Source organism: Mauremys mutica, chromosome 1, assembly GCF_020497125.1.
Source record: "Mauremys mutica isolate MM-2020 ecotype Southern chromosome 1, ASM2049712v1, whole genome shotgun sequence".
Lineage (NCBI taxonomy): Eukaryota > Metazoa > Chordata > Testudines > Geoemydidae > Mauremys > Mauremys mutica.
The window spans coordinates 163,084,325-163,110,769 of NC_059072.1; the positions used below are offsets into that span (position 1 = coordinate 163,084,325).

The following is a 26,445-nucleotide window of genomic DNA, read 5'->3' on the forward strand; positions in this document are numbered from 1 at the left end:
GTTGGGAACTATCTTCCCATACAGTAAATGTTTAAATGTGTGTGTTAAAGAAAATGTATTTATAGTCTTTCAGTTCCAAGGCTTTAGAGTTCAAGGCATTTGCCACTATTGGTAATGGGTTATTTATTACTTAATATGTGTCCAATTTGCACTTTGTGTCTCATTTTCACCAGTGCACAGTGAATGTAAACGGTAGCATTTTACCCTCCCTATGCACTGGTGTCAATGACGGCACCATTGTAAAGCTGGTGCAGGTGAGAAAAGAATCAAGCTCTCTGTGTATGGATGGCAAGAGTAGTAAAAACCCTGTGCACACGTTCATCAATCCTTCCCTCAATGCCACCTCTACCTCCCTCTCTCGACTTCTACCTACGCAGGTTCCCTGTATGCTGACAGAACATCTTCTTTTGAAAAACTGGATGATGCTGTGCCTCCAGGCCTGGTGTATAAATACACGTGGGAGATCACAGCAGAAATTGGGCCTAAAGAAGCCGACCCTCCCTGTCTCACCTATATCTATTACTCACATGAGAACATGGTGATGGACTTTAACTCCGGTCTGATTGGAGCATTGCTTATATGTAAAAAAGGTACTAAAGTGCTTTGGGTAGACAAAAGCTATAAAATGTCAGCTGGTCTACTGTTTCAGTGGCCTAGCGCATTCTGATAGTGTCGTTTTCTGTTATGGTAACGATAAAAACTAAAAAACATCAAAATCAAGCTTGAAGATTGTATCATAATGTGAGAAGGCATTTCATTTTCCTCTTTCCTTCTCGTGTTTCTGTGCAGGCAGTTTAGAGGAAATTGATTTTTGTTTCCTCTGTCTTTATTTTAGGCCTTTGGGTTACAGTGTTCTGGACTAGCTGTAATGCACACTAGTTTCTTGAATAATTCTAATTGTAGGTAGGGCTGGTAACACCGCATTATAGTAAAGTTGCCTGACATTTCCCATTTTGAGACCCCCAGCTTCAATTGCTTATAACATTGTCAAACTTTAACTGTTCAGGCTGGAATTTACCATTCCAGGTGTCTGCCTCGGATTGAATTATTTTGGAAAGTTGTAGCCAAAACTGTTTCCAAGAACGAGGCTAGGAAAAAACACTTTGTTTTGCCCATATTAAAAATGCTCCCTGTGCTGAACCTCTTTTGTGGATGCTAGAGGCCTTCAGTCTCCAAAGCTGCCAATCCAGCACCTTTCCCAGAACTAAATTCACCTCAAACACATTTTGAAAAAATGTCCTATGTGGCCAGGTGCAGCTGGCACGTGCGGCAAGCTCATGGAATAGATCTGGATGCCTTTTAGTTGATGTGAGCTGTTTTTCTTTTTGCCCTCATCTGATACCTCCTGTTTCCTCCCACAGGAAGCCTGAAGGAAGATGGGACACAGAAGCTGTTGGACAGAGAATATGTGTTGATGTTTGCTGTGTTCGATGAAAGCAAAAGCTGGCAAAAATCAACCTCTCTCCTGTACACGATTAATGGTTACGCTAATGGGACGTTGCCAGGTACTGTACGTACTTGTGGAATCCAGCCAGAGTCCACAAACTGTGTCTTACTCCTCACTGCAGTGTACACTAGTGAGCTGTAGAAAGCGAACAGAAGAAGTAGAGTGGCACAGCCTCGTGTATAACCATACGATGAGCATCTGGTTCCACCAGGGAGCATGTGTGCACTCCCAACCACCACCGCTTTCCCCTGCAGTAGGACCTGGGTGCCGAGAGCACATGGCTTCCAAGGCCGTGGCTGTTCGTGCAGAGAGAGAATTAAATCTCTTCCAGCCACTCGCTGGATAAGGAGCGTTTTTCAAAAGCACCTAAGTGAGTTAGGCACTCAACTGACTTTCAATGGATTTAGACTCCTAATCCACTTAAGTACTTTTGAAAATGCCTCCCATGGCCTATACAGTATCCATCCTAGACATGGCCATCAAGATATCAGAGAGACTTGACTGAAAGTGCCCAGTGGGTATTTTTACCTGCTAGTGGGAATTAATTAACCATCCTGTGATTCTGGGATGATTCACCTGTGTTCTTAACCCTGCTGTTCTGTTTCAGACCTCGGAGCTTGCACATATGATAACATTAGCTGGCATTTGATAGGAATGAGCTCCAAACCAGAGATATTCTCCATCCATTTCAATGGGCAAGTCCTGGAACAAAATCGTCGCAAGGTCTCGACCGTCAGCCTTGTGGGAGGTGCATCGACCACAGCAAACATGACTGTGAGCCAGAAAGGAAGGTGGCTGATATCTTCTCTTGTCCAGAATCATCTGCAAGGCAAGGGAACATCTGTTCAGGAGGCAGTTGTGCAGTTGCAGAGAGTGTCATACTTGTCTCTTCCTCCCTATCTCCTAAAGTGCTGCTAACTTTGTCAAATGTGGTGGCTAACGCATTTGGGATCATCCTAGGAAATCAGTGGAAACAGGGCATTTTATTTGAATTAGGGTTGCAAGATGAGGCTCATTAGGATTACTGCTGCAAAGGGGCTACAGGGCAACAATGAATCTAACTCTTAGTTTTTAATTCTTTGGGAGGTGCTCAGATGAGCCTCATTATAAAAAACCTGGAGACTGACCAGCTCTTTCAGGAGAAACAGAGAACTTTTGCAGTTCAGTGGGCAAAAAATCTTTTCTCCTCGTCTTTAATGGTGGATGTTAGTTTCCCCCTCGAGTGAACAGGTCTCTGTTGTAATGGATCAGTGGATTCCCTCTTGTGAAAGGTTGGAGGCTCATTTAACAGAAAAGGGGAAGTTCTTGTTGTCAGTTAGGCTGGTATTTTCAAAGGAGGCTAAGCGAGTTAGTTGCTGAGCTCTCATTGACTCCCACAAGCCCCTTTGAAAATACCACCCTTAGTGCCTGCACTCTTCTTTTTTTCCCTTTTTTTAAACCTGAATAGACTCAGGTCAATGAGTGAATGTTTTCATGCATCCTGAGCTGATGGGTTGTAGGAATGCACTGTTCATAGGACTAACAGTAACCATTGTACTATGTCTCTCTTCAACCAGCTGGAATGCACGGTTACCTCAACATAAAAGAACATGTGGGGAAAGACGTGCTCAAGAAGAAATTATCCTTTAAGGAATTGCGTATGATTAAGGACTGGGAATATTTCATTGCTGCAGAAGAAATCACCTGGGATTATGCTCCAGAAATTCCAGAGACCATTGATAGGTAAAATGGTGAACTGTACCCTGTTGATGAAATCTTAACTTGAGGCAGCTTAGGAAATGCGTTCTATAATATAAAGTCCTAGCCCTTAAGAACTTCTTCTGCATATTTTTCACAGGAACTCAATCTTGTAGAACAGGAGGAATGTTAAAGGCAGAGTTGCATGGTACTTATAGAATACACTATATAGAAGTCCTAGTGCATGGCTTCTGAAGGCCTCTACCGGGCTGAATAAGTGAAGATGTCAGGCTCTGGGTTCTAGGTGGTCAAGCCTGGTGGTTGGAGCAGTATTTGAAGCCGGACATGGAGTCGGGACAGGGCAGTGCTCAAACTAAGGTCCGGGGACAGGCGGAGGGTTAGAACCACGGTCAGAGTCCATTGATGAGCCCAGTCAGGATCCCAGTCAGATACCAGAAGCAGGCCAAAGGTTGAAGCCAGGTTGGAGTCAGTCCAAGGGGGTCAGGAGGTGGGTACAGGGTTAGAGCAGGTCAGGAACATGTCTGGAGCAGAGTCAGAGTAGGGCACAGAGAAGACTGGAGCAGGCTGGAACAAATCCCGGGCAAGGCTGGGGCCGGGACAGGATCAAGGGCAGGCTGGAAGCCTAGGGACTCTGACACTGTGAGACAGCAGGAGGTTTCCTAGGCGAGTGGTGCTGTTGCGCAGACTAAGATCCATGTCTATGCGACAAAATTATGTCGACCTAAGTTACATCAGCAAACAGCCGCTGCAGTAATTACATTGTTTTTACGTGTCCACACTACGCTCGTTTTGTCGGCAGTGCGCGTTCTCACAAGCAGCGCTTGTATCGATGGAAAACGAGTCACGCGGGGTGACTAGGAACACGATTTCAACGTCCCATAATGCAGTGTTCTCCATCCAATAATTTCATCTGCATGCCATAATGTTCTGTGCCTCTTTTCAAAATCCCCACAAACCTGTGCATCCCTCCTCGCTGTCCACTATCTGTGTCAGAAGCATGGATCCTGTACAGCTCTGCACTGTTGTGATGAGTGTTGTGAGAATGGCATGCCTGATCCTGCAGTATTTGCAGAGCCGCCAGAGAAGCTGCAGGGAACATGACAATTTCTTGGAGGCTAGGTTGCTCTGGGACATATAAAGAAACAATTCAAGTTGTTGATGGCATTGATGATGGAGCTGGAGGTGGGCTGGAGTGTATCAATGTTCCTGCTCTCCAGCAGTCTTCTGCTTCATTAGCTCACGGTGCCACTCCTGCAGTGGCTGGTGGGGGAACCTGGGCACATCCTCTTCTTCAGGCTCCAGCTCTACACAACAGCCAAGATCAGTTCCCTGCACCTTGCTGCCTTTCTCTGAGCTGCTTCCATACCTCCTGGCCTGCCCCCGTCCTCCTGGGTTTGCCAGTTTCTTCACTCCCTCCTCCCAGGGAGTAACCATAGGCTACCTGCTTCTGTAGCCCCAGGGAAGTGACTGCACATATCTCCCTGCTAATTTTCTGTCTTTTGTAGAAGCCCCACCTCTGTCTCACAAATGAGCTTCTCTCTGATTAGTTACCTCCAACCCAAAGCTCCCTTGTTTGCAACCTAATTAGCTGATTGGGCCCACCTGACCTAATGCAACTCTTGCAGTTTCAGTGTGGGGTGCACACCCCGTCACAAGGACCTAAAGACTTACATAGTCAATGGATGGTCTTACATGACAATGACACCAGAACACTTGGAACCATATAGACATGTGTCACATGAGCTGTCCTTTGTAAATGAATGGGGTTTGAGAATTGACAATCTTGTTGTGCCTACACTTCTGAGACAACGATTAATTCACTTGGCACATGGAGGACTTATGGGGAAGAGTCTAACGAGAAGATGACTGCAATAAGACTTCTGGTGGCCAGGGATGGACAAGCACGTTGCGGAAATAATCAAGAATTGCATGGATTGTGCTAGAAGTGACAAGTCACAGAAAACCTTCAGTCTCCTTCTCACACCAGTTCATTATCCCAATTGTCCATGGGAGAAACTGGCTCCTGACCTAATGGAAGCATTTGAAGATCAGCCTGTTGCACAGAGGTTTGTCATAATAATGGTAAACTATCATTCAAATTGGCCACAAGTTACATTCACTGGAAAGGTTACCGCTGAAATAGTAAATAAGTTAACATCATTAGTTTTTGCCTGAGAAGGGTTTACCAAGGAATTGGTACCTGACAATGGAATGCAAATAACTTCTGCTGAAATGCAACACTACCTCATTAGCAGTGGTATCAAATGCACTACGGTTTCTTTATACCATCCAAGAGCCAGTGGTCTACTTGAGAGAATGAACAGACTGATGAAAGAAAGTTTGCAACTTACCAGTTTTCAAGCGAGACCAGGGAAAGAAGCTTTATATGAAACACTGTTTGCTTACGGGACCACTCTATATTTAACACCAAGAGTTTCACACTTTGAACTGTTAACAGGACACAAGGCTGTAAATGATTTACTACCTGTCAAGGGCCTACATGTTCTCCTTTTTCAACCAAACCTTCTGATGAAACTATTCCTGAATGTGTTAAGAACAATCAGGAGAAATATAGGCAGTGTGTATACTGTAGGGTGCTAAACCTCACAAATTTGAAATTGGAGATCTTGTTCGTGTGAAGCTGTCATACAAAGTCAAAAAAGAACGTTCAAGATATTCCTTTCCTTTGCAGATAACAGAAATCCGAGAAGATTCTGCTGAATTAATAGATCAAAAGAAATAGAACATTTCGAGATTGTCCACAGCTCATCAGCCAGCAGCTGAAGAAGAGAATGCTGATTTCCACCTTGGACCAGAGAACGTTGATGACACCAATAATAATGATGGACAATCTATAGTAGTAGGAATTGCTCCACTACCTGGTCTTGTTCCTGCCTCTCCGGGTATTAGGAGAAGTGTGAGACAAAAGAGACTGCCTAAAAGATTGTGTAACCCCTTTGGGGTCTAGAGAGCATGGCCCCTTTAAATCTTTTTCCCAAGGGGGAGGGGGAGAGTAAGAAAAAGGAGGGAAACTTCAGGGGGCAGGGCTGGAGCTGGAGGGAGAGAGAGAAGCAGCAGCATGGCTGGCCCTGGAGAAGGAAGCAGAGAGAACCTGCAGGAGGCCTGAGCAAAGTTCCAGTCCGGTGGTGAGTCTTGGGTGCTCCTGGTCGTCTTTGGCGCCAGTGAACTCTCCCCAGCAAACCCCTCCGGTGCCCTCTTCTGCCGCTCTCTGCAAAGCCACACAGAGTGACCCCCTCCCCACTTAACTATCTAACAGCCTCCCTCCTTATTCCCAGTGCAGAGTCACAAGCCCCAGTACTCACAGCCCCAGGCAGCTCCGGGCAGCCGTAATACTGGGTCCAGCTCCGGCCTGTCCTTCTCGGGCGATTCCCCCTGGCACAGGACTTCTCCTGGCTCCTGTCCTGGGCTGTCCCCGATCGGGCTTGTCCTCCTCAGGCCTCCTGCAGGTTCTCTCTGCTTCCTTCTCCAGGGCCAGCCATGCTGCTGCTTCTCTCTCTCCCTCCAGCTCCAGCCCTGCCCCCTGAAGTTTTCCTCCTTTTTCTTACTCTCCCCCTCCCCCTTGGGAAAAAGATTTAAAGGGGCCATGCTCTCTAGACCCCAAAGGGGTTACAATTGGAAGACTTTGTTACTGGACTCAAGTGATGGTCTGGAAGTGACTGAAGTTTTACAGTGGTCATTCTAAAGGGGGAACGTGTGTTGTATCTAGTTAGATGCAGATAGCTATCACAGTGTGTGTTTGTAAATTTGTTCCTAGCTGGCTCCTGTAGCTTTGAGTTCAGGAATTATAATTCCCAGGATGCACCAGAAGAGAGGGAGGATTGAGAGGAGAAGGAAGAGAAGAGAGGGAGGGGAATAAATCTTACCTTTGCTGTTATCATGCTTCTACAGCCTTTCTCAAAAGGGTCCAGGTACAAAACAGCCACAACTCATGGCTAAACCACAACTGCTCACCTCACCAGGGGCGGCTCTAGGCACCAGCAAAGCAAGCACCTGCTTGGGGCAGCCCATTTGCAGGGGCGACATGGGAGCTGAGAACCAACAGGGGGCTCTGGGAGCTGTAGTTCCTTGGTTAGCTCCCTGCCTATAGAGCCAGCCCTGGAGCAGGGAAAGAACTACATTTCCCAGCATTCCCTTGGCCACTACCAACTGGAAAGGAAGGAGGGGGACATCATGCGGCAGCGCGCTGTGAGTGCTGTGAATGGCAGGGAGACCATATTTTAACACTCAAAAAACAGGACACTCCAGGGGAAGGGAAGCCCCACCCTGCCACCATCCACTCCCTCCGACTGCCCCCCACAGAAACCCCCCCCCGCTCCCTGTCCCCTGATCACCCCCTCCCGGGACCCCTGCCCCTATCTAAACGCCACTGGTCCTTGTCCCCTGATTGTCCCCTCCCGGGACCCCTGCCCCTAACTTCCCCCCAGGACCCCACCCCCTATCTAAGCCTCCCTTCTCCTTATCCCCAACTGCCCCCTCCTGAGACCCCCCAACTTCCCTCCAGGACCCCACCCCCTACCTGTCCCCTGACAAACGCCTGGGACTCCCATGCCTATCCAACCCCCCCTGCTCCCTGTCCCTTGACTGCCCCCCCCGGAACCTCCTACCCCTTCTCCAACCCCCAGCCCCCTTACCGTGCCACTCAGACCAGCGTGTCTGGCTCCGCGCAGCTCCAGACACGCTGCTGCATACATGCTGCCGTGCTCCCCCGCGGAGCCCACAGCCTCCCCCCCCCCCACACACACACAGCAGCTGCCTTCCAGATTTGAACACCTCAAAATTCAGGAGTGCTCAAGCTCAGTTTGGGCAGCTGTTACTTCATTTCTCCCAAATCAAATATACTGATCCACTGTAACTTGCTGTAGAAAAAGGAGGATAAAATTGAGCAAGAAATGCTTCCCAGTGGTTATTAGGAGTGGAATTGCTATTTTCAACAGCCATTGCCTTGTTTGTTTGTTTGTTTGTTTAAAAGGAAGACAGTGATATTGCATTGGCAAATTCCGCATAGAAAGAAAGAGTGGAACAAAAGAATAATAAAGGCACCTCAACTTTTCCTCATTTATGGAGGACAGTCTTATAATATGCATCCAGATATCCTCCAATCACACAAGCTGAAAATTGTTCCACTTTACTGCAGCTCTGTAACCATATGGGAACCAATCCTGTCTGTGTTCTGTGCACATCCAAAATTCCTGCTGAATGACCCACCCTGGGAGCGAGTTACCAGTGACCCAGAGCTGCGGTGGAAGGAGGGTGCAGGTGGGGGAGGGGGAGAGCCCAGGGCTGGGGCGGCAGGAGGTGTGTGGGGGGCACTGGTGGGGGGAAAGCCCAGTACTGGGGCGGCAGGGGGTGTGGGTGGAGGGGGGAGAGCCCAGGGCTGGGGCAGCAGAGGGGTATGGGAGGGGGAGCCCAGGGCTGGGAAGGGAGGCAGCCAAAAATTTTTTTGCTTGGGATGGCAAAAAACCTAGAGCCGGCCCTGCACCTCACTTCATGAACGCTACCTATTCTTAGCCACCATTGGGAATTCCACTGTCTTTGAAATCTTGATGTAACGTTGGTTAAGTCAAGTCTCTTGATTTGGATTCAGGATATCAGAGTTCAATTCCTGGCTCTGCCACAGACTGTGACACCTTGAGCAAGTCACTCAGTCCTTCTGTGCCTCCTTTTCCTATTTGTAAAATGGGAGAAGTAATACTTCCTCTCTCCCCTCCTTTGTTTGTCTTGAAAATTTCGATTGGAAGCTTCTGCCTCAGAGAGCTATCTCATACTGTGTGTTTGTACAGTGTCAAGCACAATGAGAACCCTGACCTTGATTGGGTCTCTAGCTGCTACTGTAGCACAAATCATAATATATTTTATAGAGCTGTGTCTAATCTAGGTCTGTTTTTCCCATGCAATAGGGCTTCTGCTATTTCCCATGGGAGAGTATTCTACCATCTAATGGCTCTCACCATTAAGAAGATGTTATTGATACTTTTCCCCCTTTTTTTTAAGGCAATATAAATCTCAGTACTTGGACAACTCCTCAAATCTCATTGGGAAGAAGTATAAAAAGGTCGTTTTCAGGCAGTATACAGATGCCAACTTCAATAAGCGTCTGGAGACGCCCCGGCCCAAGGAAATGGGAATTCTGGGCCCTGTTATCAGAGCTCAGGTTAGAGACATAATCAAGGTAAGTGGCAAGGGCCAAATACAAAGACCGTATGTACTGTGATGTACCTTACTGTAAATGTAAATTAACTTACTGTGAACAAGAAACAGCTGGTGTTGTATTCTTTGTCAGATAATGTGTAAGGATACAAGGGTAGCCATATCTGAAGGTATGAGCACAAGGGGACAGAGTTACGTTTAAGTTTGCAATCTTATCTCTGCCATCCCTGACTTTGGGTGCTGGGTTTATCAATCTTAACTTTGCATTGACACTTGCTTTTTGTCAAGAATATTTAGAATAGCTGGTCCAAAACCCCAGCTCCACCTGAACTTTGGGGAAGTTTGGATCTTTGTCTGAACTTTATGAACCCATAATCTCTACTTTAGAGACTAACAAAGTTATTTGGGCGTAAGCTTTCGTGGGATATAACCCACTTCATCAGCTGCATGGAGTGGAAAATACAATAAGCAGGTATTAATATACAGCACATGAAAAGATGGCAGTTGCCACAAGGACTCTTTGTTGTTTTTAAGGGATCCCAGTGATTCCAATCCAGAGCCCAGCACTCTCCATGGCTTCGTGTGCCTGGTAGTATGGGAAGATCTCCTGAGGATGGTGTTCTCATCAGCCACCTGAGACCAGGCAGAACAAGAGCAACCCCAGTCTATGGGCTCCACAAATGTTCATGTTGCAGTAGAGCTTCTGGTTTAACATCCCCAGATTTTTCTTTTAAGGAGCATTTCTTCCCCTGAGCACTTTCAGTGATGAAATCCTGCAAGTTTCACTCTCACTGGGAGTTGTAGCAATGTACCCAGACCAGGATTCACTGAATGCTGAACTCATACTTTCTCCATCTTCATATCTATGTAGATTGTGTTCAAAAATATGGCCAGTCGACCCTACAGCATTTACCTCCATGGTGTGACGCTTTCAAAGGATGCAGAAGGAGCCACTGACCCGCTGGATTTCACAGGTCAGAAACTGTTCACATTTGCACAATATCAAAAGTGTTACTTTGTGTAGGGTCTCTCTTTGCCTTTAGGAGGTCATGTAATTAATTAGGGCACAGGAGTGGGAGACCTGGGTTCTATTCCCAGCTCTGCCACTGACCTGCTGTTTGATTTTGGGTAAGTTGCGTCTCTCCTCCGTGCCTCAGTTTCCCCATCTGTAAAATGGGGATTTTGTTAAATGCCCACTTATGTAAAGTGCTTTGAGATCTACAGATGAAAAATAAAATATAAATATGCTAAGTAGCACTATTTTTTTAAACTGTCGAACACGTCCACACTTCAATGAGCTAATGTCAGTTTACACCAGCCAAGGATCTCACCCAACATAACATAAGAACAGCCTTACTGGGTCAGACCAATGGTCCAGCTAGCTTTGTATCCTGTCTGACAGTGGCCAGTAACAGATGCTTCAGAGGGAATGAACAGAACAGGGCAATTTCCAGTGATCCATCCCCCTGTTGTACAGTCCCAGCTTCTGGTAGTTGGAGCATGGGGTTGGGTCCCTGACCATTTTGGCTAATAGCCATCGATGGACCCATCCTCCATATTCTTATCTAATTATTTTTTGAGCCAAGTTATACTTCTGGCCTTCGTAACATCCCCTGACATTGAGTTCCACAGGTTGACTATGCGTTGTGCAAAGAAGTACTTCCTTACTTTTGTTTTACACCTGCTGCCTATTAATTTCATCGGGTGACCATTAGTTCCTGTGTTATGTGAAGCGGTAAATAACACTTCCCTCTTCACTTTCTCCTCACCAGTCATGATTTTATAGACTTCTATCATATTCCCCCCTTAGTTGTCCCGTTTCTAAGCTGAACAGTCCCAGTCTTTTTAATCTCTGCTCGTACGGAAGCTGTTCCACACCCCTCATCGTTTTTGTTGCTGTTCTCTGCACCTTTTCCAATTCTGAGATCTCTTTTTTGAGACAAGGTGACCAGAACCGCACAGTTCAAGATATGGGTGTATCACGGATTTATATAGTGCAGTATGATATTTTCTGTTTTAATATCTGTCCCTTTCCTAATGGTTCCTAACATTCTGGTCACCTTTTTGACTGCTGCTGCACATTGAGCAGATGTTTTCAGAGAACTATCCATGTTGACTCCAAGATCTTTCTGAAGTGGTAACAGCTAATTTAGACACCGTCATTTTATATATATAGTTGGAATTATTTTTTTCCAATGTGCATTATTTTGTATATATCAACATTGAATTTAATCTGCCATTTTGTCGCCCAGTCACCCAGTTTAGTGAGATCACTTTCTCACTATTCACAGTCAGTTTTGTACTTAACTGTCTTGAGCGCTTTTGTTTAGCTGCAAATTTTGCCACCTTTCTGTTCACTCCCTTTTCCAGTTCATTTATGAATAAGTTGAACAACACATTTCCCAATACAGATCCTTCCGGGAACCTGCTATTTACCTTTCTCTGCTGTGAAAACTCACTCTTTATTCCTACCCTGTATTTCCTATCTTTTAATTAGTTACTGATCTAGGAGAGGACCTTCCCTCTTATCCCACAACTTGGTTACTTTGCCTTTTGGTTAGGGACTTGTCAAAGGCTTTCTGAAAGTCCAAGTACACTATATCTTCATATTCTTTGCATGGTGAAATAGTAACGAAGGAGAAGAAATATTAGGAAATATTAAGAAGCAATAGCTAAGGGAAAAAGAGAAATGTTTTCTGCTGTGATCTGAAATGAGATGGGACTGAGAGATATAGAAAGAGCAGAAGTAGCAACAGGAAAAGTCATCAACAGTGGCAAGACTGCGTATTCACAATCTTGGATAGTGAGGATGCTCGTACTGGGTGAGCAAACGAGAGACTACACAGAAGTTAAGGACTATGAAATAAGCTGTAGCCAGTCCATGGAAGGCTTTAAAGAAGGAAGAGGGGACATTTTATTTCCTGATTCCTGTAAGGAATGGGGGAGTCAGTGGATTTGTTCAAGGACGGGAAAGATGTGATTGCACTTCTTTGTATGAGTCAGACAGCAAGCAGCATTCACACTGATTTGCAGTCAAGCTGGAAGGGCGTATCAAGCGGGGTCTGGTTCTATTCAATATCTTCATCCGTGATTTAGATAATGGCAGAGAAACTATATTTATAAAGTTTGTGGCTGATACAAAGCTGAGAGGGGTTGCAAGTGCTTTAGAGGATAGAATTAAAATTCAAAATGATCTGGACAAACTGGAGAAATGGTCTGAAGTAACTAGAATGAAATTCAATAAGGACAAATGCAAAGTACTCCACTTAGAAAGGAACAATCACTTGTGCACACACAAAATGGGAAATGACTGCCTAGGAAGGTGTACTGTGGAAAAGTGATTCACTGTGACCCCCCAGATCCAAGCTAAATATGAGTCAACAGTGTAACACTGTTGCAAAAGAAGGAAAACATCATTCTGGCATGTATTAGCAGGAGAGTTGTAAGCAAAACCCAAGAAATAATTCTTCTGTTCTACTGTGTGCTGATTAGAGCTCAACTGGAGTATTGTGTCCATTGCTGGGCACCACATTTCAGAAAAAATGTGAAGAAAGTCCATAGAAGAGCAACAGAAATGACTAAAGGTCTAGAAAACATGACCTTTGAGGGAAGATTGAAAAAATTCGGTTTGTTTAGTCTGGAGAAGAGAAGATTGAGGGTGGACATAAGTTTTCAAGTACATAAAAGGAGGAGGAACTAATTTGTTCTCCTTAACCTCTGAGGATAAGACAAGAAGTAATGGGCTTAAATTGCAGCAAGGGAGGTTTAGGTTGGACATTAGGAAAAACTTCCAAACTGTCAAGGTGGTTAAGCACTGAAATAAACTGCCAGGGAGGTTGTGGAATCTCCTTCATTGGAGATTTTTAAGAGCAGGTTAGATAAACACCTGTCAGGTGTGTAGACCACACAGGTCTACATATTACTTAGTCCTGTCATGAGTACAGAGGGCTGTACAAGATGACCTCTCGAGGTCCTTTCCAATCCTTTGATTCTATTTCTGCAGCATTAACTTCAACTGATTAGATACTCTTTTATGGGTGATTGTTTGGTATAGGAAGAATGTAGAGAGTAGCAGGTTTGTTGTAGAAATAGAATGGAGCTGGCTTTAGGCAGGACATATGCTAGAGCCAAGGCAATTCCTTCTGAATCTGCCTCCCCACCAGTGTGCATTTCACTGTCACCTTAAAATGTCACAATTAAAATATAGAATTTTCTGCCCCGGATATGAACAGTCCTTGCTCAACAGGTTTTTTTTGTCCTTCTGTAGTGCCTTTCATCCATGGATCTCAAAGCAATTGACACACATCATTCATTTAGCTTCATGACAAGTCTCTAACATAAGTGGTATAATTCCCATTTAGCACATGGGAGCTTAGCAGTCAGAAACCGCAGTGACAGTACGTTTTGTGTTCTGCAGTGGACATGAAGCATGTCTCCAGGCTGTGCTAAAGCTTTGTCTGGTCCAAGGCTTTAACTTAATAACAGAGCATAGTTAAGCTCCTTTCTGCACTGCAAACAGGAACTCTATTGTAAGCCACATGGGACAACCATGCTGTATCTAGGTCCCTGTACTCAGTTGTTTTCGAAGTGTAGACCTTTCCAAAGTACAAATTGGACTTCACGTGCCTGAAGGTGCACTGACTTCATCGCCAATTTACACCAGCCATGAATCTGGCTCTAGTTTGTAACTCCTATTAATGTTTCTCTCTTTTTATTTCTCCTTCAGAGAACAGCACTCTGAGTAAAGCAGTTCAACCAGGGGAAACCTACACGTATCAGTGGAGCGTCATGGACACCGATCAGCCCACCGCACAGGATGCCCAGTGTCTAACGAGATTATATCACAGTGCTGTAGATGTAACCAGGGATATAGCCTCTGGACTGATTGGCCCACTTCTGATTTGTAAAAGTGAAACACTGGACAAGAGGGGTGTGCAGGTATGATCATGTTCTACAACCTGGTGGGGGGGTGGCTTCTGTCCGTGTGTGGTGTTTGAACTACAAGGGAATTTGGTTTCATTGATTGTTCCCTTAGAGAAAAGGCCTCTAGAACTGAACTGGGATCGGATCACTAGGCTTCTGTAGAAGTCAGTCTAAAAACCTGTAGAATGTAATGAGGTATGAGATCCTTTGGATAAGTTCTTTGAACCACCCTACAAAACTCACCAGTTGGGACATTAAATTCTATAGGATGAGTCAAAAAACCTAAAATAAGGGGATTGTTTTCTATTAAATTCTATAGGACTTTTCTATAAGGGCTGCTTGCACTGATAGCTTTTAGCTGTGTGCTGGCATATTTGGTCCCAGATTTAGAGTGCTCGTTGAGGCTTTCAGTTAGAAAGATCAGGCTGGTAGTGATTTCTTTCATGGTGCTTTGTTTGCCAAGACAAGAAATTGCAAAATCCTGGTTCTAGACACCACCCTAAACTTCCCCAAAGTTTGAAGGTATGCAGGGAGAAAGTTCTGACCCCAATCTCTGATAGCTTCTGACCCCAATCTATCATAGGTTTAACCTAGGTCTGGCGACCCCAAACTTTGGGGATCCAGAAGCATTGCAAGGGGGCTGCTGGGAGAGTTCTTCTTCCACTTCCCCTCCATGGGGCCAAAGGAAGGGATCTACTTTGATAGTGGCTCAGACACCAACCAGTAGTGAATGGAAGCAGTGACTAAAGCGCCTGCACATACAGTAACAAGTGGTCCACTAGGGGGAGCCCAGCTCATAACAGCCATGCTAGTAGCTGGTCCAGTGTCACTCTGTGAGTCAGTTGCAGAGGTAGGAATGGAACCCAGGAGTCCGGAACCCCAGTCCCTTGCTCTAACCACTGAACTGTGCTGCTGTTCACTTGAATGGAAATTTTGCCTCTGGAAGGATGGCGAGATTAGGCCCTTAATATACCCCACTATGTATCAATTAGCTGCTTGTATAACTTACCCCGCCGTGTCTGCTGTCTTTTTCAGAACAAGGCGGATGCAGAGCAGCAGGCCGTGTTTGCCGTGTTTGATGAAAACAAGAGTTGGTACTTAGAGGATAACATCAAGCAGTACTGCAGCAACCCCTCCAGCGTTAAAAGGGATGATCCCAAGTTCTACAAGTCTAACGTAATGCACAGTGAGTGCGAAACTAGGCCCAAGTTTGCAAAAGCTCATGTGAGCGCAAGTACCCAGATGGGGGCTTATTCTCAAGTGCAAAGCAGGCCTGGGAATTTCCCAAGTGGCAGAAACTGGCCCCTGAGATTGTGTGCTGAAGGATGAATGTGTGCTGAGAGCACAAATGAGCAGAGTTCTGGTTCTGGCTTCAAGGATCTGCTATTTCCAGAATTTCATAGGGCATGATTAGGGCAACTTAGGCACAAAGAAGCTCATCATGAGCCGGGCAAATGTAAACCGAGAAGGGAAAGTGACAGTGGTCTCAGCAGCCCTGCATGGGCTTCTGGGCCGCCAACTGCAGTCCACTGAGGCAGCACCTGGAGGTGGGAGGTGGAAGTATCAGTGACTGTGGGAGACAGAGAGGTAGAGTACCTGGGTGAGGGAGTTGGGTTCTGGTAAATGTCTGTGTAGAGTGTGGCAGAGGGGAATGGATACTGGGGGTGACTGGTTATAGTGAGCAGGGGCTGGCAGGGTTCCTGAGGTGGTGACCAAGAACAATCTGTGATGCTGCACCTATTTGCCCTGGGGTAGATGGGGGAAGGAATCAGGAGGGAAGTTGTGAAGAATCCAGAAGTCAGCCAAGCAGCTGCATGCCTCCTACTGCATGCTTTTGAGTTTGGAGTAAGCTGCAGCTATTAGCAGGGCACTAAGCAATTCATAAGTGTTAATGAGTCTGTTAACTTGACAGTGGGGAGGGGAGCTTGGCTGCATGGCCCTGTGTGGGGCCTCAGTGCATGCAGTTCTGAAAAGCTGCCTTCTCAGAGCCACAGCACAAGGGAATCAGGAGGGAGCATGTGGTCCAGTAACACAGGATAGCAGAGCAGCCAGAGAAACTGCTGATGCAAGAATAGCCTCTGGGGTTTCTTCCAGTGTTTGACTCTAGCTTGTGAATCTGAGCATGTGTCCTGAAGGCATATGCCCTCCCACAATAGCTGGTGACTATGATTGCACAAGCACTGGGAGCCCATTTCTCGCCCTCCCCACTGTACCTGGCCCAGGTCACCTACAGGCCTGTGTTATACAGTGAGTAATGCAGAACCCAAAAGTGAAAAGTAAACACAAGTGAAATTGACTCGTAGTGGCTAGTTAGCTGAGAGAAATGTACAAAATAAACAATTTAAAAAATATATATTTGAATTATTTCACCCTGAATCCAATATAGGGTGACTAGGAACAGAGGTAAGGGCATGTTATTTTAATATGTGATTTTTTTTAAACCTAATGGTGTGGTGTCCCTTCAGATGAAGGTGACTGGATTGCAGCCCAACTTCATTAGAGTGCCAATAATCTTTCTGTCTGGATACAAATATGTGTCAGTTTCATCCCTGATGTCAGTCCATTGAAGGCATGAATTTAGCTTACCGTCTTGCATGTCTGTGAGGGTGCAGTAACAGCATATTTTGTGCTTTGTTTTAGCAATAAATGGCTACGTGTCTGACAGCACTGAAATCCTGGAATTTTCCCATGACAGAATTGTGCAGTGGCACGTCTCCAGTATTGGCACCCAGGATGAGGTAGTGTCCATATACCTTTCTGGTCACACTTTTTTGACTCGAGGGAAGTATGAAGATGTACTGAATCTTTTTCCCATGAGTGGAGAATCGGTCACTGTAGAAATGGACAACGCTGGTACGTGGCAGCACTGCTGTGTTTGTTTAATGATCTGCTAAGAGGTTTCGTAGCTAGAGTTTATATCTAGTGATACCTTCTGGCAGTGAATTCTACAGGCTAATTATGCATTATGGTTATTTTTTTTAAAGGAAAATGTTTACTTGAAGCTATAAACCTCCATCAGACTTAACAGAAATCTCCAAAGTTGTACTTTTTGTACTTCTCCATCATTATTGTTTGGTTTTAGTATGTGATCGCCTCCTTCCCTCTCTAGACCTTCTTTTCCAATTCTTGTAAAATGTGTTCATTGTTGGTGACTTTGGAAATAATGTAAGGAAAGCAATGCAATTCTATGTCACTTAAAATATAGGGGAGGTAGAAAATTACATCTGGCATCTTTTTCAGGTAAAAGGCATTTTTTGTCCATCTCTCCAATGTTTTATTCTGGGACATGCCATGAAATGAAAGAGCCTGGAGTCAATTGGTGCATTGTGCCCATTTATTCTCATGTAGGCCAATCTAGAGGTCCAAATGTGGAATTTCACTATCCTATTAAAGACCTTCACCCTCCAGAGGGTTTTAAATTATTGTAACCTATCTGATTTTGCAATGGTTTAAAATGCCTGTGAGGATTTTTATCATGATCATTATTCTCTCATCCATAGGTTTATACACATAACACAAGAAACATAACCCAAACTCCCAGTTCAAACTTTGCAAAGTTTGGATCCCTATCTAAACTTCACAACTGACCTCTCGTTTCCATCTAGTTTTGGTCTCTTATCTCCCTTTCTATCATGGGTTGCACCAAAAACCTGAACTTTAAGGAAGTTGCGATCCAGATCTATCTCTGAACATTATGGGTCAACTGTATTCAGTATTCATGATTTATTGCTACAGTTATGCCTAGGAATCTCAATCAAGGACCAGAGCAATATTGTGGGGTGCTGTACAGACTAATAACACAGAAGACAGCCCCTGACCTAGAGAGTTTACAATCTAGATGGGACGTGACAGGTGGGGGTCAAGATCTATAAATAATATGTAGTACGCTTTTTTTTTTTTTCAATTGCAGGTACGTGGCTTTTTGCATCCTGGGGTTCCCCTGAGATGAGCCATGGCATGAGGCTGAGGTTTAGAGATGCCAAGCGTGAAAAAGATGTAGATTATTCTGATGATGATGACCAATATGAAATCATAGATTTCTCCTCTGAGAACACTCTTCAAAATGTGCCTGTCACCTCACCCCAAACTGGAGGAGAAACAGAAAAAAACCAGCAATCTTCTGATGATTTTGATTATCAAGATTATCTGGCCTCAAGTTTGGGGCTTCGGACATTTGGAAAGAAATCAATGGTCCAGGAAGAAATGCAGAATCTTACTGCTCTGGCCATAGATGAGTACTTTGGCACCATCACTAAGAGTGCTGATGTGGCTGCTGGCTCAGATCTGCCATTCATGGAGAACAGTGATACCTTGGACACTGATGAGCTCTTGGAAATGCAAAGCACTGCTCCTCTCCCAACCGAGGCTGGGTGCCTCCATAAAAATTGCACAGTGGCAGAAGAAGAACATTCACTTCCAGTCACCACAACAGCAGTAAGTCCTGACTTGGCATCTGAAGCTGGAAACCAAAGTGACTATGAAGCAAATCAGAGTCAGGTGTCAGGAAATTACGAGAAAACACTTGAAGGTGAACTACTGAGGACCAGGGAAGAAGCCCAAACAAAAGATGCAGCAGAACTGTTACCTGACAGAGGGGACAGCATGAAGTCCTCCTTTGCAACACTCTATTCAGAGGAGCCGCAAGAGGAAAATTCAGGAGGAGAATACAATTTCTCTAGTTCAGATATGTTAGGGACTGACCAATTTCCAAATGAATATGTTGAGGACCAGAACGTGGAGGAGAAAGAGGAGGAGGATACCAAGAAAGTAAATGCTCAATTTCCCAAACATGCAGAAAACTTACCTTTTGCTGTGGGACACAGGGCAGAAAACAGTGAGTTAAACAAGTTCAAGCTCTCTAATTTAGAACTACCCAAAGATAAACAGGAAAGAAATTTTACTCTAGATTATGCAGCGGATATCTTAATTTCTACTAGCAGTCCAGTGGTGGCAAAGGACATGCTGGGAAAGCTGTCGCCAAGGGATATCAAGTCTTCATCTAAAATTATGAATGAGAACAGGAATTTGGCCTCTGGGAAGGAGAGTTATGGGATGGAGACAAATGCAGCTCAGGCTACTGATGAGTTACAGAATCGTTCCAGAAATGCTACAATGCCTTCAAGAGAGAGTGTATCCCTAAAGAAGAAGCAGCAAGGAAAATTCAAAGGCTACTCACAGTTTACAGAGGGTCATTGGAAAGTAAGCAGCAAGCATCCAACTCTGAAAGGAGAGAAGAGAAATGTGAATGGCACCTTGAGTACATCTGTGATTCTCATCAAGACCCGAAGGAGGAAAAAGGATAATCAAAAGTATAGTAGTCTCTCATTGACACCCAGAGGTGTGAGACCCCCAAAGATACCGGGAGGGCAAAACTGCACATTATTGTCCAGTGAGGCCAGCCACACAGTTTCCCTTTGTAAGGCTAAAAATACAGCATTGCCCAGCGAGGCCAACCTCCCAGTTTTGCCAAGCAGGTCTAACTACACGCTGACGCCAAGACAATTTAAGCCAGTCATCACAAGGCTTCCCAGTGGGAATGGGGACTACAAGGAGTATGTTCCAGGAGGCTCTGACAGTGAGGAAATCGCAGATGACCAATACACAAGAGACGCCAGATTCACCATTAACAATGTCCATAACCCTGATGACATTGCTGGGCATTATCTACGCAGCAGAGGGAACATGAAGAGATACTACATCGCAGCCGAAGAGGTCTTCTGGGACTATGCAGGATTAAAGAAAAGGTTGGGCCAAATGCTTCCTCTCTCTTGCCTCACACCCTGTTGCTAAATACCAGGCCATTGATTCAGATAGCTGTCCCACAGCAAAGCTACTGTTGTTGAAGGGTTATGGGATTTCTTAATCACACAAGTGCTGTTCAGTTTAACAGTCTGTAATGCAGTAGGTGAAAAGGAAGAGAGGAAGGACCAGAGCTTTAGGGCACTAGCCTAAAATTCAGGAGACCTGGGTTTAACTCCCAGCTCTGCCAGAAACTTCCTGTGTGATCTTGGGCAAGTTACTTAGTCTCTCTGTGCCTTAGTTCCCCTTCTGTAAAATGGAGATAAAGCCCTTTCCTACCTCACAGGTTCTTTTGTGGGGATAAATGCATTGAAGATTGGGAGCTGCTCAGATGCTACAGTAATGAGGCCCATGTCAATACCTCAGCTTGGTATCTAAGTATATGTGCATGGGATGGTTTGGGACTCAGTCAAGAGAGAGCCTATAAGTTGCCAGTTTGAATCCAGCTTGGGTAGATAGGGACTTAGGTGGAGATTTTTCAAAGTGACCTAATGGAGCTGGGAGCTTGGCCCCACTGAAAATTCCAGCCTTATAGTTCCCACCACCTGAAGTTTTATTCAATCTCCAGTACAAAATGAGTTGTTTGGCTCTCAATCCAGTTCCCAGCAGATAAGTATCCACATCATGCAAAACACCACCACCACCATAGATTATTTTAATTAACCCCCTTGTTGTTAGTCTTAGCAGAGATCAAGAATTGATTGGACCATCGCGCATGAACCCCAAATTTGAGATGTTCACATTTTGTTTTGATTTGAAAAAAGTGGCTTTATTTCCCAACGAGAATTTGTAATCCAGTTTTTCTGAGAGAGAAATTCAACCTGTTAGAAATTTGAAATTTCATTGCGACGAAGATCGACGCTTAAATCAAACCATGCAAAATTACCAGTGATTGCATATTTCTGTGCAAAATCTGCCTTTTTATTCTAAAATTGCTATTCACAAAAATATTTGCACAGCCTGAATTTTCATTGTCGGGTGATTTAGGACAGGAGCGGAAATAGTTTCACTACAGTAAATTCAGTCTCCAAATTGTGTATTTTTCAAATTGTATCTTCAGGCTACTTGACAAACGTGTCTATTTCCCCCTTCCCAACTTTCCCCATGTAGACCCCTGCTTCAGTGCCACCTTCATTATTTGTATTTGCAAGAGTGCGCAGAGGGCTCTGAGTTCTCCATGTGTAAAAATCCTGAAGCTCAAATATTGAAATGATTTGCCCTGTGTGGGGCAGATACTCAGCTGCTGATATAAATGACCATAGCACCACTGAAGTCAATGGTGCTGTGACAACTTCCCCCAGCTGAGGATCTGTCCCTGAGTCTTTGGAAGAGTTGAGACTAGAACCTACATCCATAAGAAACTGAATCAATACTTAGAGTTTTGGTGAGGCAATAAGAATCCAGCTCCCTCTCCCACAGGTGTATCAGCACTGGAGAGCTAATGTGAATAAAGGATGTAATTAGTTATCAGCTATAATTCAGAGCTGCATGAGGAAGAGATGATCCCCAGGCCTTTGCTCTAGACACTAGAGGAGTAGTTCTCTTCCACAGTCTGCAGCAGCAAGCCTTCCAAGTGCAGCACAACATACTTGGCCTTTTGCTAACACTATAAAAGTAGCTGTGTAGCCAGTGCGTTGAAATTGAAGCACAGGCTGGCACTTTGTCTCTGACTCCCACCCCCATCCCTAGGCTTCAAAGCCAAAGCCACATCTACACAGATATTTTTAGTTGGGTAGTGCAAGCCCGAGTCTGCTGTGGCCTGTGTAGATGTACCTTAGGTGACTATGAGGGACTAAACTCCTATTTCTCCACAGTTCAGTTGCATTTTTAAATGTGGTTGTGATCAGATGGCAAATATGCAAAGATGACACCTTCTCACTGAGCTGTCAGCATCACTTCCTCATGCGGCTCTGAATTATAGCTGATAATTAATTACATCCTTTATTCCCATTAGCTCTCCAGAGCCGATATATCTATGGGAGAGGGAGCTGGATTCTTATTGCCTCACCAAAACTCTAAGTTCTGATTCAGTTTCTTATGGATGAGGGTGTAAGAGGTATAAATAGCCCAGATGGATTTTCAAGTATTAGAGAAAATTTTCATCATGGTGGTTAGAAAAACTATTTCAGGATTTGCAAACTGAGCAAATTTGGTGTGGAATCACTGAGGAGAAAAATGGAATATAGCGATATCATTTTGTAGCCACTTTAATACCCTGGATCACACATTTTCAGTGTGAATCACTGACATTTGTGCTGATTCTTTTTCCTCCAAAGCATTCCAACGGTAAATAGTACTGTTTCTCAGACTACATCTTGAGACATTTTTATGTGTAGGTCTTTAATTTTCATCATAAGATGTCAGTTTTTTTAATTCATGATGTTTATGTTCCATTATATTCTAATTCCATAATTTTTCTAATTTCATTATGTTCCCCTCAGCACAATGAGGAATGACAGAACCAGCCATGATGGGGGCAACACCATATACAAAAAAGTGATTTTCCGAAGCTATGTGGATAGTACCTTTACAACTCGGGAGCCTGAAGGGGAGTATGAAGAACACCTGGGTATCCTAGGTCCTGTTATCAGGGCTGAGGTAGATGATGTCATCCAAGTAAGTCAAGGCTTCAGGTGTTGGTGCATGAAGGTTTCTTACGAGGATCTGAAGGGGCTGAGCTAGAACTGGTTGAAAAATATCAGTCATTTTTGGTGGGACTTCTTGTAAAAAATAATTTTTTTCCTTAACTTCCCACCCAAAAAAACTTTGTTTTTTAATACAAAACTAAAAAGTGGGGGAGGGGAGGGAGATTTGCTCTTTGAAAACATAATTTTCCCCAAAACTGAACTGAAACATGAATTTTTTACTTGAAAAAATTTTTCAATGAAAAACCTGAAACTTTAGACAAAAATGAAAATGTTTCCATTTGTCTGAAAAGTCCTTTTTGTCTTAAAAATACTTTGATGTAAAAATGTTGACCAGTTCTAGTGTAAATAACTCGCTGGCCAGTATGTGTTACAGGTCTCCCCTCTGAGCCAATTCGCAGATGACAGGAGTTGTCACAGTCCCCCCACACTCACAGCCAGCTATGAAGCTTTAGCTCAAGTTGTAGCTACTCAAGCTTTTAGTTCTAGAGGTTCTCACTTCAATCCCTGCACGGTGGCCAAGATGCCAGCCATCACATAAATGCTAAGGATGACGTGGAAGAAATACAAATAATAAATACAATACAAGGGATTATAGCTAGTAGTAACAGGGGAATATTACAAAAGGGCACGCTTCCTGTGAATGAGCTCTTTGAGGCGGTGGAATAGTCTTCCCAAAGAGAAGCGGTCACTATCTTTTGGGACAGAGTATTAGAATATTTACTATAAGGAAGCTGTTGACCCCTCGTGGGATGGACTGAATGGAACAGGGTGGTTCTTCGAGTAGTATCCCTGTGGGTACTCCACCTTAAGTGGCGGTACATCCTGGTGCTGTCGATTGGAAATTTATGGTAGCAATGTCCACATGGGTCACGGGTGCGCAGTAGGTGTCTCGTGGCACCATTGGTGCTGTGTGTAGCATGCGCACGACTCAAGCCCTCCGGTTCCTTCTCAACTGTCTTCTGCTGAAAAGGGAGCAAAGGGGCAATGTTAGCACTCCTCCCTAAAAACCGTTAAGAAATAGTTTTTAGGTAAATATTTAGATAAGCTGTTAGAGAGTTAGTGTTAGCAAAACAAAAACAAATTTATTGTTAGTTCATTAGACAACACCCCACCACCACCCTTAAGGGATGGTTACTAGTTAAAGTGCTGGGGTCTCCAGGCTTCAAACAATGCGGCTCCTGCCGTGATGCCATGCCCATTTCAGATGGACGCTCTTTATGCATACACTGCCTGGGTTAGGGGCATATTCCCCAGAAATATTCCCACTGCAGCAACCTGAAAGCCAGAGCCCAGCGATATAGAGATCTCCGTCTTAAAATTATCTTGATAGAGAAGTCCCTCCAGCCTGAGGAGAACAAGCAAACAGCCTCTCTGGGATGGAAAAGGAGACCTACCCACTGAAAAAAAAAACAAAAAAGTGAGCTCAGATATCTCCGCAGAGAGGTCTGCGAAAAGAGAGGCAGTCTCCTGCCAGGACGTAGTTGTTGAGGCAGTAAATCACCGTAACAAGCAGCCACAGTTCAAGGTTACACCCCATGACAAAGAACACAAAAGACTCGACTTGTTCAGACGCAAGATATATTCCTCCGGTGTCCTTCAGTTTCGGGTGGCCGATTATTCTGCACTACTGGCCAAATACGACTACAGCAACTATGGGAAACTTGCCCAGCACACCTCTGAGCTACCAGAGGAAAAACACACAATTCTGGGCCGTCATCACCAAGGGCTAGCTCAGATCCAAAACAGCCGTTCAGGCAGCATTGGACACAGCAGACACGGCAGCCAGAACAACATCCACAGCCTCAGTAATGCGCCAAGCCTCATGGTATCCCTGAGGCCAAAAGCCAAAAGGACAGCATGAAGTCCTCCTTTGCAACACTCTATTCAGAGGAGCCGCAAGAGGAAAATTCAGGAGGAGAATACAATTTCTCTAGTTCAGATATGTTAGGGACTGACCAATTTCCAAATGAATATGTTGAGGACCAGAACGTGGAGGAGAAAGAGGAGGAGGATACCAAGAAAGTAAATGCTCAATTTCCCAAACATGCAGAAAACTTACCTTTTGCTGTGGGACACAGGGCAGAAAACAGTGAGTTAAACAAGTTCAAGCTCTCTAATTTAGAACTACCCAAAGATAAACAGGAAAGAAATTTTACTCTAGATTATGCAGCGGATATCTTAATTTCTACTAGCAGTCCAGTGGTGGCAAAGGACATGCTGGGAAAGCTGTCGCCAAGGGATATCAAGTCTTCATCTAAAATTATGAATGAGAACAGGAATTTGGCCTCTGGGAAGGAGAGTTATGGGATGGAGACAAATGCAGCTCAGGCTACTGATGAGTTACAGAATCGTTCCAGAAATGCTACAATGCCTTCAAGAGAGAGTGTATCCCTAAAGAAGAAGCAGCAAGGAAAATTCAAAGGCTACTCACAGTTTACAGAGGGTCATTGGAAAGTAAGCAGCAAGCATCCAACTCTGAAAGGAGAGAAGAGAAATGTGAATGGCACCTTGAGTACATCTGTGATTCTCATCAAGACCCGAAGGAGGAAAAAGGATAATCAAAAGTATAGTAGTCTCTCATTGACACCCAGAGGTGTGAGACCCCCAAAGATACCGGGAGGGCAAAACTGCACATTATTGTCCAGTGAGGCCAGCCACACAGTTTCCCTTTGTAAGGCTAAAAATACAGCATTGCCCAGCGAGGCCAACCTCCCAGTTTTGCCAAGCAGGTCTAACTACACGCTGACGCCAAGACAATTTAAGCCAGTCATCACAAGGCTTCCCAGTGGGAATGGGGACTACAAGGAGTATGTTCCAGGAGGCTCTGACAGTGAGGAAATCGCAGATGACCAATACACAAGAGACGCCAGATTCACCATTAACAATGTCCATAACCCTGATGACATTGCTGGGCATTATCTACGCAGCAGAGGGAACATGAAGAGATACTACATCGCAGCCGAAGAGGTCTTCTGGGACTATGCAGGATTAAAGAAAAGGTTGGGCCAAATGCTTCCTCTCTCTTGCCTCACACCCTGTTGCTAAATACCAGGCCATTGATTCAGATAGCTGTCCCACAGCAAAGCTACTGTTGTTGAAGGGTTATGGGATTTCTTAATCACACAAGTGCTGTTCAGTTTAACAGTCTGTAATGCAGTAGGTGAAAAGGAAGAGAGGAAGGACCAGAGCTTTAGGGCACTAGCCTAAAATTCAGGAGACCTGGGTTTAACTCCCAGCTCTGCCAGAAACTTCCTGTGTGATCTTGGGCAAGTTACTTAGTCTCTCTGTGCCTTAGTTCCCCTTCTGTAAAATGGAGATAAAGCCCTTTCCTACCTCACAGGTTCTTTTGTGGGGATAAATGCATTGAAGATTGGGAGCTGCTCAGATGCTACAGTAATGAGGCCCATGTCAATACCTCAGCTTGGTATCTAAGTATATGTGCATGGGATGGTTTGGGACTCAGTCAAGAGAGAGCCTATAAGTTGCCAGTTTGAATCCAGCTTGGGTAGATAGGGACTTAGGTGGAGATTTTTCAAAGTGACCTAATGGAGCTGGGAGCTTGGCCCCACTGAAAATTCCAGCCTTATAGTTCCCACCACCTGAAGTTTTATTCAATCTCCAGTACAAAATGAGTTGTTTGGCTCTCAATCCAGTTCCCAGCAGATAAGTATCCACATCATGCAAAACACCACCACCACCATAGATTATTTTAATTAACCCCCTTGTTGTTAGTCTTAGCAGAGATCAAGAATTGATTGGACC

At 44.7% G+C, this 26,445-nt stretch overlaps 1 protein-coding gene across 1 annotated transcript in view; it reads left to right on the forward strand.

Annotated features, from left to right (window-relative positions):
• LOC123361648 (coagulation factor V-like) overlaps positions 1–26,445 on the forward strand; it is a 62,084-nt gene that overhangs the window by 9,773 nt on the left and 25,866 nt on the right. The window contains exons 4-14 of the mRNA XM_045001690.1: positions 378–590; positions 1,362–1,505; positions 2,055–2,276; positions 3,004–3,169; positions 9,158–9,335; positions 10,185–10,287; positions 14,040–14,251; positions 15,272–15,422; positions 16,877–17,089; positions 18,147–19,980; positions 22,477–22,651. Of these exons, the coding sequence (XP_044857625.1) occupies positions 378–590; positions 1,362–1,505; positions 2,055–2,276; positions 3,004–3,169; positions 9,158–9,335; positions 10,185–10,287; positions 14,040–14,251; positions 15,272–15,422; positions 16,877–17,089; positions 18,147–19,980; positions 22,477–22,651 (3,611 nt within the window). The remainder of the gene's footprint in view (positions 1–377; positions 591–1,361; positions 1,506–2,054; positions 2,277–3,003; positions 3,170–9,157; positions 9,336–10,184; positions 10,288–14,039; positions 14,252–15,271; positions 15,423–16,876; positions 17,090–18,146; positions 19,981–22,476; positions 22,652–26,445) is intronic.